This window comes from Nilaparvata lugens, chromosome 1 (assembly GCF_014356525.2).
Source record: "Nilaparvata lugens isolate BPH chromosome 1, ASM1435652v1, whole genome shotgun sequence".
Taxonomy (NCBI): domain Eukaryota; kingdom Metazoa; phylum Arthropoda; class Insecta; order Hemiptera; family Delphacidae; genus Nilaparvata; species Nilaparvata lugens.
In genome coordinates this window covers 12855570-12868302 of record NC_052504.1, presented here as the reverse complement: position 1 = coordinate 12868302, position 12733 = coordinate 12855570, and the positions used below count along the sequence as shown (strand labels likewise).

The following is a 12733-nucleotide window of genomic DNA, read 5'->3' as shown; positions in this document are numbered from 1 at the left end:
GAAAATATATAAGATAGAGTTGATAATTATTTTTGGATATTATAGAATATTATTTGCTCACCAGGTTTCATTAAGAATATGCAATGGAAATGAATATTGAGAATTAGAATTTTCAACTTGTAACATTTGTACTCAACAGTAATTGCCATTGAGCTGTGTTTGATTTTATAGTAGAATACTTTTTATTATTGAAATATTCTACTTTGATTGTTCAACAGGTAACGGCGTTGAGTTTTGTTTGAACTTTAGGGCATTGTTCTACCTGGTTATCCCAGCGATTCTGGTCAAAATGGCCGTTCGGGACAATTTGAAAGGAATCTATTTGTCGCTGGTGCCACATTGTATGTCTCTTGCTTGGTGGCAGGTGGCAGTGCTCGCATCGCAAGGTCAGTTTCTACTCTTCAACAATTCAAGTAATCTTAAGAATGCTCGAAAAAGTATTATAATATCTGTACAGTATATCATAATTTATTCAGAATTCCATGTCAGTGATTAATGCATCAATCGGGGCACCGATAGTGTATGTTCCATACACTTGAATTCAGGTCCAATTTCAGTCCAAATATTAATTTAAAACAGAAAAGTTCTAATGACAAAATAACACTCAATAATCACTTAAAACTGTAAAATGAGTACCGGTAGCCCAGTTTCAAAACTCGTTATCTCCATTTTTTTCAATTTCAAGTTAAGACCGCCATTTTGCTCTCTGGGTTCATATACAACTATTCCCACTTGTTAAATGCTGCAGAACACTTTGAAAACGTATGAAAATGGTTGTCAAAGTTTGGATACTGCTGCAAAACTCGTCATGTGTACCCCACGTACTGCTGCAAAAGCCGTTATAGTTACTAAACGAATACTGCAACAGAACTCGTTATGTCTCTATGGAGTAGAATGTATTGAATTCATTACTGCTGCAAACCACGTTATGTTTTTCAATGGATCCAGTTGTAATAATCTTCTTGTACAAATGCATATTTTGCATAGTTTCTATTATAATTCGACTACTATTTAATTCTTACACTTGAAGAGATTTTAGTTATCACATTGATAGCCTACCTATTTTAATAATTTTATCCATTTTACTAGCTTACCCGGCGAACTTCATACCGCCTAAAAGTCAATTTATCTTATGTCACATTTGACTTTATTTGGTGAATCATGAAATTTATCTTTTTATAGGACTTCCTATGTGCTTATTCATGCAGCATTTATTATTCCGAAAACATATTCTTCTCAATCAATTGGTAGTAATATCTATCAGTAGAGTGTTGAATTAAAAAAAATAGATTGGTTGAATCAGTGTTTCAAAGATGAATTTAAGGCTTTCATAGTTTCTGATTGTCAATAGATGGTCCAGGTAATATGCAATGTACGATGAATTACACAGAATTCCATATTCTTTCCATCTTCCATTTTAGGATGAATATAAGCTAAGCTCAATTTAAAAAAAAATGTAAATTAGTCTGTCATTCTTCAGTAATTAATGAATGCAATATGAACAACTCTCTTTCATGAGGTGAATAATTTTTTCCAACATTTTCCAGTTTTTCAATGATAGGGGATTGGGGATTATTTGTATAGCTCTTCTAAGGAACGATTATCTACAGCTGGTACCAATCAACTACACTAACTTCAACTCCAAACTACCCTTTTAATACCAGTACACAATTTATCACAGGTTGACGTGTCTATTATACAGTAATAATGATTAACTTTGAATGATATACCATGTCATGTCAACAAATCAGATTATTTTGATCGAGTCTATTACAATTTCTAGATTTCTCGCGAGATACGATAAGCTGATTGATTACACAGCTGTTCTCCCACACAGGCACACGCATCTTCTGTTATCGACAGACGACGAAATTATCATTTGTTTTTCCAAGGATGAATTATCCTTTTTATGTCTTTCGGCGAGTTTTCCCAGGGATGAGACCTAGTGCAATCGAATTTTTATATCACAAATCTACTATGTCTCAAATTTCGTGAAAATCGTTAGAGCCGTTTTCGAGATCCGTTGGACATAAATAACCATAAATAAATATAAATAACCAAATATATATACAGAAATTTCTCGCTTAATATAATAGGATCAGAGAAACTCTGAATTTTTTGTCAGTTCTTGATAAAAAAAAAATACTTTTAAAATAATAGTGCTTCACTACATTATCCCCAGACGTCAGCGATTATTTATACTTGACTTTACAAAGAAAGGTAACTGTTCAAAGAACAGATCACATGACTATGATATTGACATGACATTGCTCACTAGATGTCAGGCCTAAGGAAGTTTCCTTTAGGTGCCACAAAGTACTCTTTATTCTCAAAAACCTCGGACATTGATGACATAAAATCTACTCAAATGAAGCAATTATGATTTGGACATAGATACTTTACGCTAAAGAGTGTAATATAGTTTTCTAGAAAGACCTGATTTGAACAAAAATTTCCCTAAAAGACTTTATCAATGCTGACTGAAAATAATTATTCTGTGGATTTAAGGATTGCATTTTGTTTTTTTTTCAACTAATCAATTGAGGTGGCTATGCTTCTGCTGCAATTGACTGACTGCGCTGTTATGTTTACATTATAGCATGGTCGTAGATAAAATACTTTATCAGAGAATCATTGAGTTTTTTAAGAGTTTACATTGAGAGATAATACTGCTTCGTATAACTTCAGATTGAGTTCACACAACACATTTAACATAAATTAGACTAATGTGACAATAGTATGCAGACAATTGAGCTATCTTAGCACCAAATTAATAAATCTCATCTCCGGTAACAAAATTGATATTATTTTCCCTGTGGACGGGCGAAGGATGGGCACAGAAGTCATTGAATGGATCGTAGAAAACTTTTTCTTTGACATCAGTAATATATTGTGATTTAATTTTTCACTATCAACTCCTTTGGTTTCTTTTTTTCATATTAGCTTGATTTTGTTTTGAATTGATGCTCTCACTCAGTGGACAGGATTTTTCCTTTGCTGGGTGATGCCAATAATGTATTAAAATTGTTTTGTTTTAAATTTGATTTCCATTATTGAATTATCACTAAGGTATTGATAGAATGGTTTTATACTTTATCTACTATGAAATGTTAACATGCATTAATTTTGGCAATAGAAAATTATTATTATTATTATTATCATGATTTAATGTTTTGTTGCAGGTGCCACTTGGTACGGCCTGATCAGGAGTGCTCTGGCGCTGGTCGGCTTTGTGCTGTTTGTGCCGTTGGCAGGCCTGGCGTCCATTCTGGTGCCCCTGTTGGCCGTCGGCAAGTTCCTCGTCGAAACGGATGAGTTCAAGGACATTGAGGTGACCGCCTGCATCGCCTCGCTGCCTGTTCTGCTCGCCTTCTATGTGCGCAGCAAGAGGAGTCAAGAGGCCAAATCATATCTTGGCTGGATTCAAGTGAGTTTGAGTTATATCATAGAGAAAAGATATAAGATCAAATAAAAGTTATATCATAAGAAGATTTCCCATGTTATAGGTAGTTTATGTTCCAAATTTCAAGCCGATTACTGTCGACTACTGTATATTATTACTGTTTTGGCCGGGTGAGTGTAAGAACGGCACAGTATGAGAGACTGTCAGCGTCACATAGCTTTACGGAAACTAACTAAGTTTACAATCGGCTTGAGTTAACAGTGTCATTATATTGTAATATAATTTGTTCCATTGACAAAAAATGGTCAACTTCTAATATCTATTTGTAAAAACATGATGAAATTCTCATCGCAATTGATTACAAAATATTTAAATAGTTTTGTTGTAATAGTTGACAGCCAGAGGCCAGGATAAAAAATATTATAAAGAACTAAATTGAATATAAACTGTGAAAGAGCAAGAATTTTTCTTGCTATAGTACTACTTGATGAATTTAATCAGACAAACAAGTAGAAAAACTTACGCTTATCCTTTCTATGATTTAATATACATGTAAACAATTGAAAAAGAAAACACAAAACTCATAATCATTATCAATTCTTTATTCTTTAAAAAGTATTATTCTTTAAAATGCACTATACAATAAAATTGATAGTATTGTTATTACTAGAATACCCCTACAAGACTATACGTCTGTGTGTAGGGGTGAGTTCCAGGTTACCTACTGGTTCTAGATCTATTGCGTTTTATCAATTTATGGCCTTAAATGGCCTGCATGATTTTCTAGTACAGAAATAGCTACATTTCACCAACTTGATAGCTGAATAAAACACATTAATAACATATCACATAATACCAAAACATATGGTACTGTAAATTATAGTTTTAAATCCATAGCAAAGATAAGAGTAAAAGATCAATAAAAAAAGTAAATTTGAATGAAATAAAAGTAATAATATCAAACAAAACATATTGAATTTTTCTTAGCAACAACATGTTAATAATACTTCTTAATTAAAAAAAATGGGGAAAGAAAAATAAAGAAATTGAAGATATATTATGTAGGAACAGTGATTGGCGGATCCTCAAAAGATATCAGTACAAAGGTGCCAATTTATTACATAAGAAGAAGAAGGAGTATTAAGATTCTCACTGATAGAGTCAAGAAAAAGAAGAATTCCGGGAAATAAACAAATTAATTCAATGCAAGTATACTGACCGAAGCAGACTTTCTGTCATTTCCCAGCCCATACAGTACAGCCACCTCTCAATCCTTCGTTTGTATACAGTAACACTGCATTCCTGCATATTCCTCATCTCAAAGGGTAAGTTCCTGTGTACCATTTGGGCTAGGTAGAAAGGTGTTCTCAACTCAAGCCCGTGGACCACTTGGGGCGTCGCAAAGCCATAGTTTACTCTGTTTCTTGTTGGATAAGTATGAATTATTTCTGGTAAAATGTTAAAATTATTGTTTCTGAGATAAATTAATAAAGATTTTACGTAGAGTTGTCTTATGTTCAGCACCGGAAATTCAGTGAATAACTGAATGGTTGGATAGCGGTACTCTTTCTTAAGGATAGTTTTGATTATTTGCCGTTGCGACACCGCAAGTGGCTCCAAAAGGGTAGCAGGCAGTCCCCCCCAAATAAGAATGCCATATTGAATGATGGATTGAACATAAGCAAAGTACACTGACTTGCAATGCTTTTTACTTAAAACTTGGCTTAGCTGAGAGAAAGCATATAGTAGCCTTCTAAGTCGCTTTTTGACAAGTTGTACATGGGGACCCCAGCTGAGGGCGCGATCAAATGTTATGCCCAGATACTTGTACTGGTCAACTCGTTCTAGAACTTCACAACTACAGCCAATGGAAGTTGAATCTTGACATGAGTGAAGTTTAAATACTCTAGGCCCTGGATCTTGCTGGTTTCGGGTGACAATAGGCATGTATTTGGTCTTTCTTGTATTCACTGTTAAGCAGTTGTGATCAAACCATTTTTTAATTCTAGCTACGTCAGTTGTTGCATTATTAAAAGCCTCTTCCCAATTTTTTCCGGTAGAAACCACTGCTGTGTTGTCCGCAAATAAGAAAAGTTTACTATTAATGTTCAACTGAGGAAGATTGTTAATGTAGATAAGGAAAAGAATTGGTCCAAGAGTACTCCCCTGCACAACACCATAATTTACTTTCTCCAACTCACTCCTGACATCGTTGATTTGAACATATTGTTCTCTGTCGAGCAGGTAGCTCTTGAACCACTTCAAAGCAGTTTGTTTAATGCCCAACATGTCTAGTTTTATGACTAATTTTTCCCTGTCAACTGAGTCAAAGGCTTTTGCTAAGTCTAGATAAGTTATTATTAATTTATTGACAGGGAAGGTAAGTTTTTGTGTAGATCTACCGGATATTTCGTTAACAGTTGACCAGAATTTTTTAGGATTGTTTGAAACATCATCGATTTTGTTTTTATAATAAATGAATTTTGCTTGTTTCATCAGAGAATGAAGTGTATTTCTATATTGGAGGAATTCATTTTTTAAGTTAATGTTGAAAGGTTGTCTATTTAATTTCTTATTTAGTTTATCTCGATATCTGATAGATTGTATTAGTCCCATACTAATCCATGGTTTTAATTTGATATTTTTTGCAGTGATCAATATTTTTTTGGTATTATCATCTATTGTTTTTTGAAGAGTTTCGGAGAAATGGCGAGTAGCCACATTCACATCATTCTCTTCAGTGATTAGGTCCCAATTCTGCAATGAAATAGCATTATTGATCCCCTGCCAATTGACTTTAAAAAAATACTCTTGCTTTTTAGTAGGTAACGTTTTTCTATTTGATATTATTTTTAGACAAATGGCGTAGTGATCTGTCACAGCAGTTTGAACACTTGTTGTGGAAGCATCAAAGGAATGGGGTATTTTAATAAAACAGTGGTCGATACACGTTCCACTGGCTGGTCTGGTGACCTTATCTATACAGGCTGTCAATCCTGATTCATTCAAAATGTCAATGTATTTTTCTTCTAGCGAGCCTGGAGTTATGTTCAGGGTGTCACAGTTTATGTCCCCGACTAGGATTTGCACTCCTCTATTGGTTTCTGTTTCTTTAAAATGGTTATCTAGCGCGTTCATGAATAGAGGTAAGTTAGAGTTAGGGCTTCGATACACAGCAAGAAGTTCACAAGAAGTTCCTTCCCAGTCAAAGCAAATGGACAGGCAAGTGGCCACACCACCCAGCCGGAGTTCCCTGCAAGTTGACGTGAGCTCACTGTCTATGTATACAACCACCCCGTCACAATGGTTAATACTATTATAGGATCTGTGGAGCTTATACCCTGGTAATTCTAAAAGGTCACTCTCATCAGACAGCCAAGCCTCAGTCAATATAATACAGCTAAACTGATGCTTAAGACTCTGTAAAATGATTATAAATTCGTTAATATTTTTTTTATAGCTTCTTATGTTCATATGGATAACAGAGAAATCCGCACGGTCACTGTTCCCTATAGATTGAGAAGAGGGAAAATTCAGAGAAAAATCACTGATATCTGCACAAACTGTACAGTTAATAGGAGCAACATCAATTGGCTCCATAAAATCACACATTATGTAATTCTACTTCTATGTAGTGTCAAGCCATACCGCCTGCTAACTCCATTTTTTATCCAATACAAGAGACAAGGCATGCCCTATCAAAAAAGAGAGAAAACTACTAAAGGCAACAATAAACAAGAACAAAAAAAACTACTTGTTAAGATCACAAAAAAAAATCTATCCAAGACTACAAAGGAAAACAAGAACAACGATGAACCTCTTTGTCATATTGGAGGGAAATGTACTTGTGATTATCAAATACTATTAAATCTAGCATGTATGTACTATATTTATATACTATACCATATAACCGATCACAACATTAACCCTTTATATTACTCAATTATTTACATTATAATTATATTATTATAGAATGTAAACAAATAACATTTTACTGTAGTAAAAGGAGAATAAACGAATATATTTATAAACGAATAATTATTTATATTTCGAATCTTAACCACTTCTCTTGTTATTGTAACTCGAAACTCATATATAAACAGCTATTGGACAATTGAACATGTTATGGGTAGGGTACTCAGGACTGAAAATCAATTAGAGAAGTCAAGACGTCATTAATCAGCACTTAATCACGATTAAATATTGTATTCAACTGAGCCACAAAACATATTTTGAAATTAGATTATTGGAAGTTTAATAAAATAAATTGGATGAGGAAATACAATAAAATAAAAATTTTTCTTTCTGCATATATTTATCTAGATCAGTGGCTCCCAATAAACGAAAGCTCTGAAAGTGGTCCGTGAGAAGCCCGATGGAAGAAAATATTAATGTTTCAAGTTTTATAAGTGTTTTTAAAATTATCTTTATTGGTCTGTATTAAAGTATAATTAATTTAAACGGAATGACTTGAAATTTGGAACTTGAGGTCTATCCCCAAAAAGGATCCGACACGAACAATTTTGATCAGATGCAATTCAAGATGGTGGCTAAAATGGCAAAAATGTTGTCAAAAACAGGGGCTTTCGCGATTTTCTCGAAAATGGCTCAATGATTTTGATCAAATTTATACCTAAAATAGTCATTGATAAGCTCTATCAACTGCCACGAGTCCCATATCTGTAAAAATTTCAGGAGCTCCGCCTCATCTATGCAGCGTTTGATTTCAGATTCCCAATTATCAGGCTTCAGATGCAATTTAAACAAAAAAATTCAAGTGGAAAAGATTGAGCATGAGAATCTCTACAATAAAATGTTCAGTAAAATTTTCACCTAAAATTGAAAATAAGCTAGAAATTCGAGGAAATGTGATTTTTTCAATTACAAACTGTTGATTCTATTACATCATTCACTATGAAGAGATAGCAGACATCGTGTGTCTCCAGCGTTATTGTTCTGTCAGCAGCTGGGTCAGATCTTAGAAGTGAGATCAATTTTCATAACGGCAAGGAAAGTTGTGTGAGTGAGCCACACCAGATTTTTTTCTGTTGCAGTTTGTTCTATTGATGTTGGCGGGAGCGCTGCTGGTGTGGCCGGCAGTGCACCTGACAAAGCCGAGTCCGTTCCCGACCCTGAAGGGCGTGCCGTCGACGGTGACGTGGACCCAGTACCGCGAGTACTGTTCGAGTGGAGCCACGTCCACCGTCAACATGCAGCTGAGATGCGCCGGCCTCGCTGGCCAGCCGATCAAGTGGGACGGCCGGGTCGGCGCTACGCGAATGGTGCGTGTGCACAACCCCATTGCGCGCATGGTCGGTCGGCTGCCTTTTGTGAGTACTTCAGTTATGTCAAGTTTGTTCAATCATATTATAATTTTTCAATCATGTAGATTTTTTGTAATTTAGAGATTAATGATTTGGTGTAGAAATTAATATGGACATAATATTTGGACGATTCGAGACAAAATTAAGAAATAGAAGAAGTCTTGGGCAATTGCCTGTTTTTTTTTTCTGACTATTGTATTGTTTGCTCTACCCAATAGATAAATTTCATGTAAGGTAGTCTTCAAGGTAGTCTTCAGTTTTGTATGAAAGTTTATTCTCATTACCACATCGGATGTAAGGTATAAATGTTTTGCTTGTGTTTAATAATTATCATGTGAAAGTTTATTTTGATTATCACACAAGATAAGATGTTCATTTTGTAATTTTGTTAACTATAAAATTAATGAAATTATATCAACATTAGATTACATTCCAAATCCAATCTATTGACACATAAAGAAATTAATGTACACATTCTTCTTCTAATCTTATTTAAACTCTCTAACACTAATTCAAATGCATGCAAAAAATTGCAATCATACAGTTCATGTAGGAATTTTTATTCCAATCCTATGTGAAATTGGAATTTAAAAATAATTATTGTTACACATGAATTGGAATTTAAAAATAATTATTGTTACACATGCACATACAGTATAAGCAGAATGTTTTAAAAATGTATCGCAATAATATTAATAAATAACAGAATATTGATTGCATGAAACCACATTGAAGAGTTGTACACAGAAGAAAGGTAATGTAAAGCGCTAATCCAGTCAAAAAAAAATGAAAAAAGAAGAATAAAAACTATTAAACTGTTTTCACCTTATTGAAGATAAGATTTGAAGTAAACAATTGAATTGTTAATTTGTTATGGAACGCTGCAAGACAGTGGTGGCCTCGAAACGCCCAGTGTTTGTTCTAAATGCAGCTTTATGAAAATAGTGAGCTTCCAGTTGTCCTAGAAACATACACCAGTCTCTCCACTGAAGTAGAGAGATTTCTTCTCAGCTAAATTTGTTAGAATTATCTTTTAATCATTCTAATGAACTATATTGGATTGAAATAACTTCTCGTTATAATTGCATTTTCCTGTTTTCTTCCTAGTCGGTACAATCGATTCTAAACTGTTGGCTGGGTGAGAAGTTTGACGTGGAAGACTGTCACAAAGTGAAGGAGTTAGAGTGTGCAACTCCACCGGAACTTACAGACAGATGTCATCTGACTAATTGGAACAGGTACGTCAACTATCATATTCTATTTTATAGAAGTGCGGTGACTAGTTTTGAATGGTTATGGTTTGTGTGAATCTATGTTATCTAATTGTTAGAAGTATAATAAAGTGGTTGTAAAATTCTGGTATTATCTGCATGTACTTAAAGCAAATATACCATATTATTTAGATATTACCATAGTTGAATTCAAAGTCAATGCCAGTATAATCTTTGAAATTTAAAAAAATATTATTTGAAGTTCGGGTTCTATCTTATTTGTGATTTTTTTCGTTTAAAACTATTCTGTGTTGCCCGATTTCACCAAGCTCGGTCATGACATGAAATGATGGTAAAACCGGCTACGTTTTACTAGTGTGCACTAGACTTATTATCGATTGTAACTATCGTCATGAAAATTATAATAGAAATTATAAACATTAATTATATTATTACATTGTATTATAATATAACAGTGCACTTGTTGTAAACCTTTCCTGATTTGACCATGTTCAAATGTCTCGACCAAGCTTGGTGAAACCGGCCATAAGTCATGCAAGAGGGAGTCGTTGAATTTAGGTGTCTCAACATTGTCATATCAGGTTTGATTTGAACATGATATGACCATGATTCACCTTCTGATTTGAACATGACCAAATCAGGAACGCTTCACAACAAGTGCCGTGGAACATATAATTTCTAATGGGATAGTTACTATCGATAATGATCTCAATCCAGCTCTTTTGGTGTGATGGACAACTCTACTCTCTAGAAATTATTTGCAGACTACACATAAACCCAGAAAGCTTTCAAAACAGTAACCACTGTCACAGCACAAGAAATAGAAGCCTTCTTATCACGAACGTGGCTAGGAAGGCAACATACCAACGACACTTCAACCACCTAGCACCAAAACTCCACAATTTACTTTCTGTACACATCAAGATAATAGAAAACTCGCCAATTTAAATGCGCCATTAAAAACTGGATCAAAGCAGCTGGAAGACATAATATAGAATACATAATTTCAAACAATATGTGAGCTCACTTACCTGATGTATTTGCACCCTACTCTGAATTTAATGTATTACTACTACACCTGCTCTAGTACTTGGGTTTCCCAAAGTTGAGTAGGTTAATTTTCGAAAAAATAAATCTATTTATATTTGTAGTAAATTACATTACAGTTGTGTTGTGTGTGATGTTGTGGTATGTTATGGTATTACTTTTCCATAATGAAGACACAAATTGAAATAAGAGTGGTTGTATTTCGATTTGTGTTTTCATAATCTACCTTATTTATTTGCAGATACGAGTTCGAATTGGATATTCTGATGACGTCTGGTATCTGGAGGGGTGGCGAGTTTCAAGTGACTCTGACCGCTGGCAATAACTTCTTGAACTTCACGAGGTCGTTGGTGGAAGGCGACCACGTGTGGTTCACAGGCGTCATCACCGGAGACGCGGCTGGCCTCCTGACTTCGGACAGTGCCTGGGTCGAGCTCAAAGAGATCGGCTGTCTCATTTGCAGGGACGAAAGGCTGAAGGCTGCCAAGAGCAACCAAGTGTTCACCTTGTTGTCAATCTACTCGGGCTTCAAAGGTCTTCTCAACTTTCTGTTCAATCCGATTGTGATATTCCGGTGAATTCGAAAGACTCTTGTAGTGATGGATGAATGATAAAGTTGATGAATCTCCAGTTGACATAATATGAAGGTTGTATTAGTATTGATAGATATTTTTAGTGATGTGTAGTGCGAAACCCTGCCTTCTTTCTTGTCAATTATTCTTTTAATTATTTGAGGCGCCTGTTTAACATTGTTGCGTTTGTACCATGAGAAAGTATTAATTTATTCTATACTATTTTTGTAAAAATGATTTCTTATTTTCAACTAATCGTTTTTCTTTATTCTTGTAATGAAATAAAAGCAATATCATTTCAACAACAATCTTTAATTTTATTTCAGACTTTTTGTGTAGTTGAGAAGTTGATATTGTGGTAATTATTCATATTGAATGGAAAAGACTAAGAAATTGTCAAAAAACCACTGATTTATTGATAATTAGAAAGACTTTTCTAATTATCTAACGGTCTTTCTAATTATCAATAAATCAGTGGTTTTTTGACAATTTCTTAGTCTTTTCCATTTTATTTCAGACCGTAGCACAAATAGATCCCAACGAAGCCTAATGGTGAAGATGGAATAAATTTGATGTTATGGCTTATCTGGAATAATTGTATACTAAAAGTGAAATACTTGTTAATTTTTTCATGTACAGACCAACCTATTTTGATCTGCAGAGTGGCAGAGCAACAGAGCACAGATATCTGAGCGTCCGCAGAGTTTGTGTTCACATCAAAAAACATCTGTGAGCCGACAGAGCTTTTCGCTCTGCTCTCAGTTGTGCTCTGGCCGAGGGAAGATGATGTCAAACCAGTAAGTGCCGTGTTGATACACGGCATTCATTTATAAATTCATTCTATAAAAGTGCTCCTTGGCTCAATAGGGGCAACGATGATCTTCTTTTGCTATACTTTTGTAGTAGTAGTAGTGGTTGATCTCATTTGGTGCACCCGAAAAATAAGAAAAGAAAAATTTATGGCGAGTCCCATCACTTGATGCGAGATCTCCAAGCTGATGAAGACAAATTTATGGGGTCCTTCAGACAGGACCAATTCAGTGAAGTTTTATCATTTATTAATGATAAATTAAAAAAGAAGATATCAACTACAGAGAATCTATAAGTAGCAGAGAACGACTAGCTGTCTGCTAGGTGCAGAAAAAATAGTGATGA

General features: G+C 34.5%; 1 protein-coding gene across 1 annotated transcript in view; it reads left to right on the top strand.

The window, feature by feature from the left end:
• LOC111064064 (wolframin) overlaps positions 1–11886 on the top strand; it is a 30721-nt gene extending 18835 nt beyond the window's left edge. The window contains exons 10-14 of the mRNA XM_039430572.1: positions 219–386; positions 3183–3427; positions 8458–8733; positions 9835–9965; positions 11248–11886. Of these exons, the coding sequence (XP_039286506.1) occupies positions 219–386; positions 3183–3427; positions 8458–8733; positions 9835–9965; positions 11248–11584 (1157 nt within the window). The 3' untranslated portion in view covers positions 11585–11886. The remainder of the gene's footprint in view (positions 1–218; positions 387–3182; positions 3428–8457; positions 8734–9834; positions 9966–11247) is intronic.
• The last annotated feature ends 847 nt before the right edge of the window (positions 11887–12733 follow it).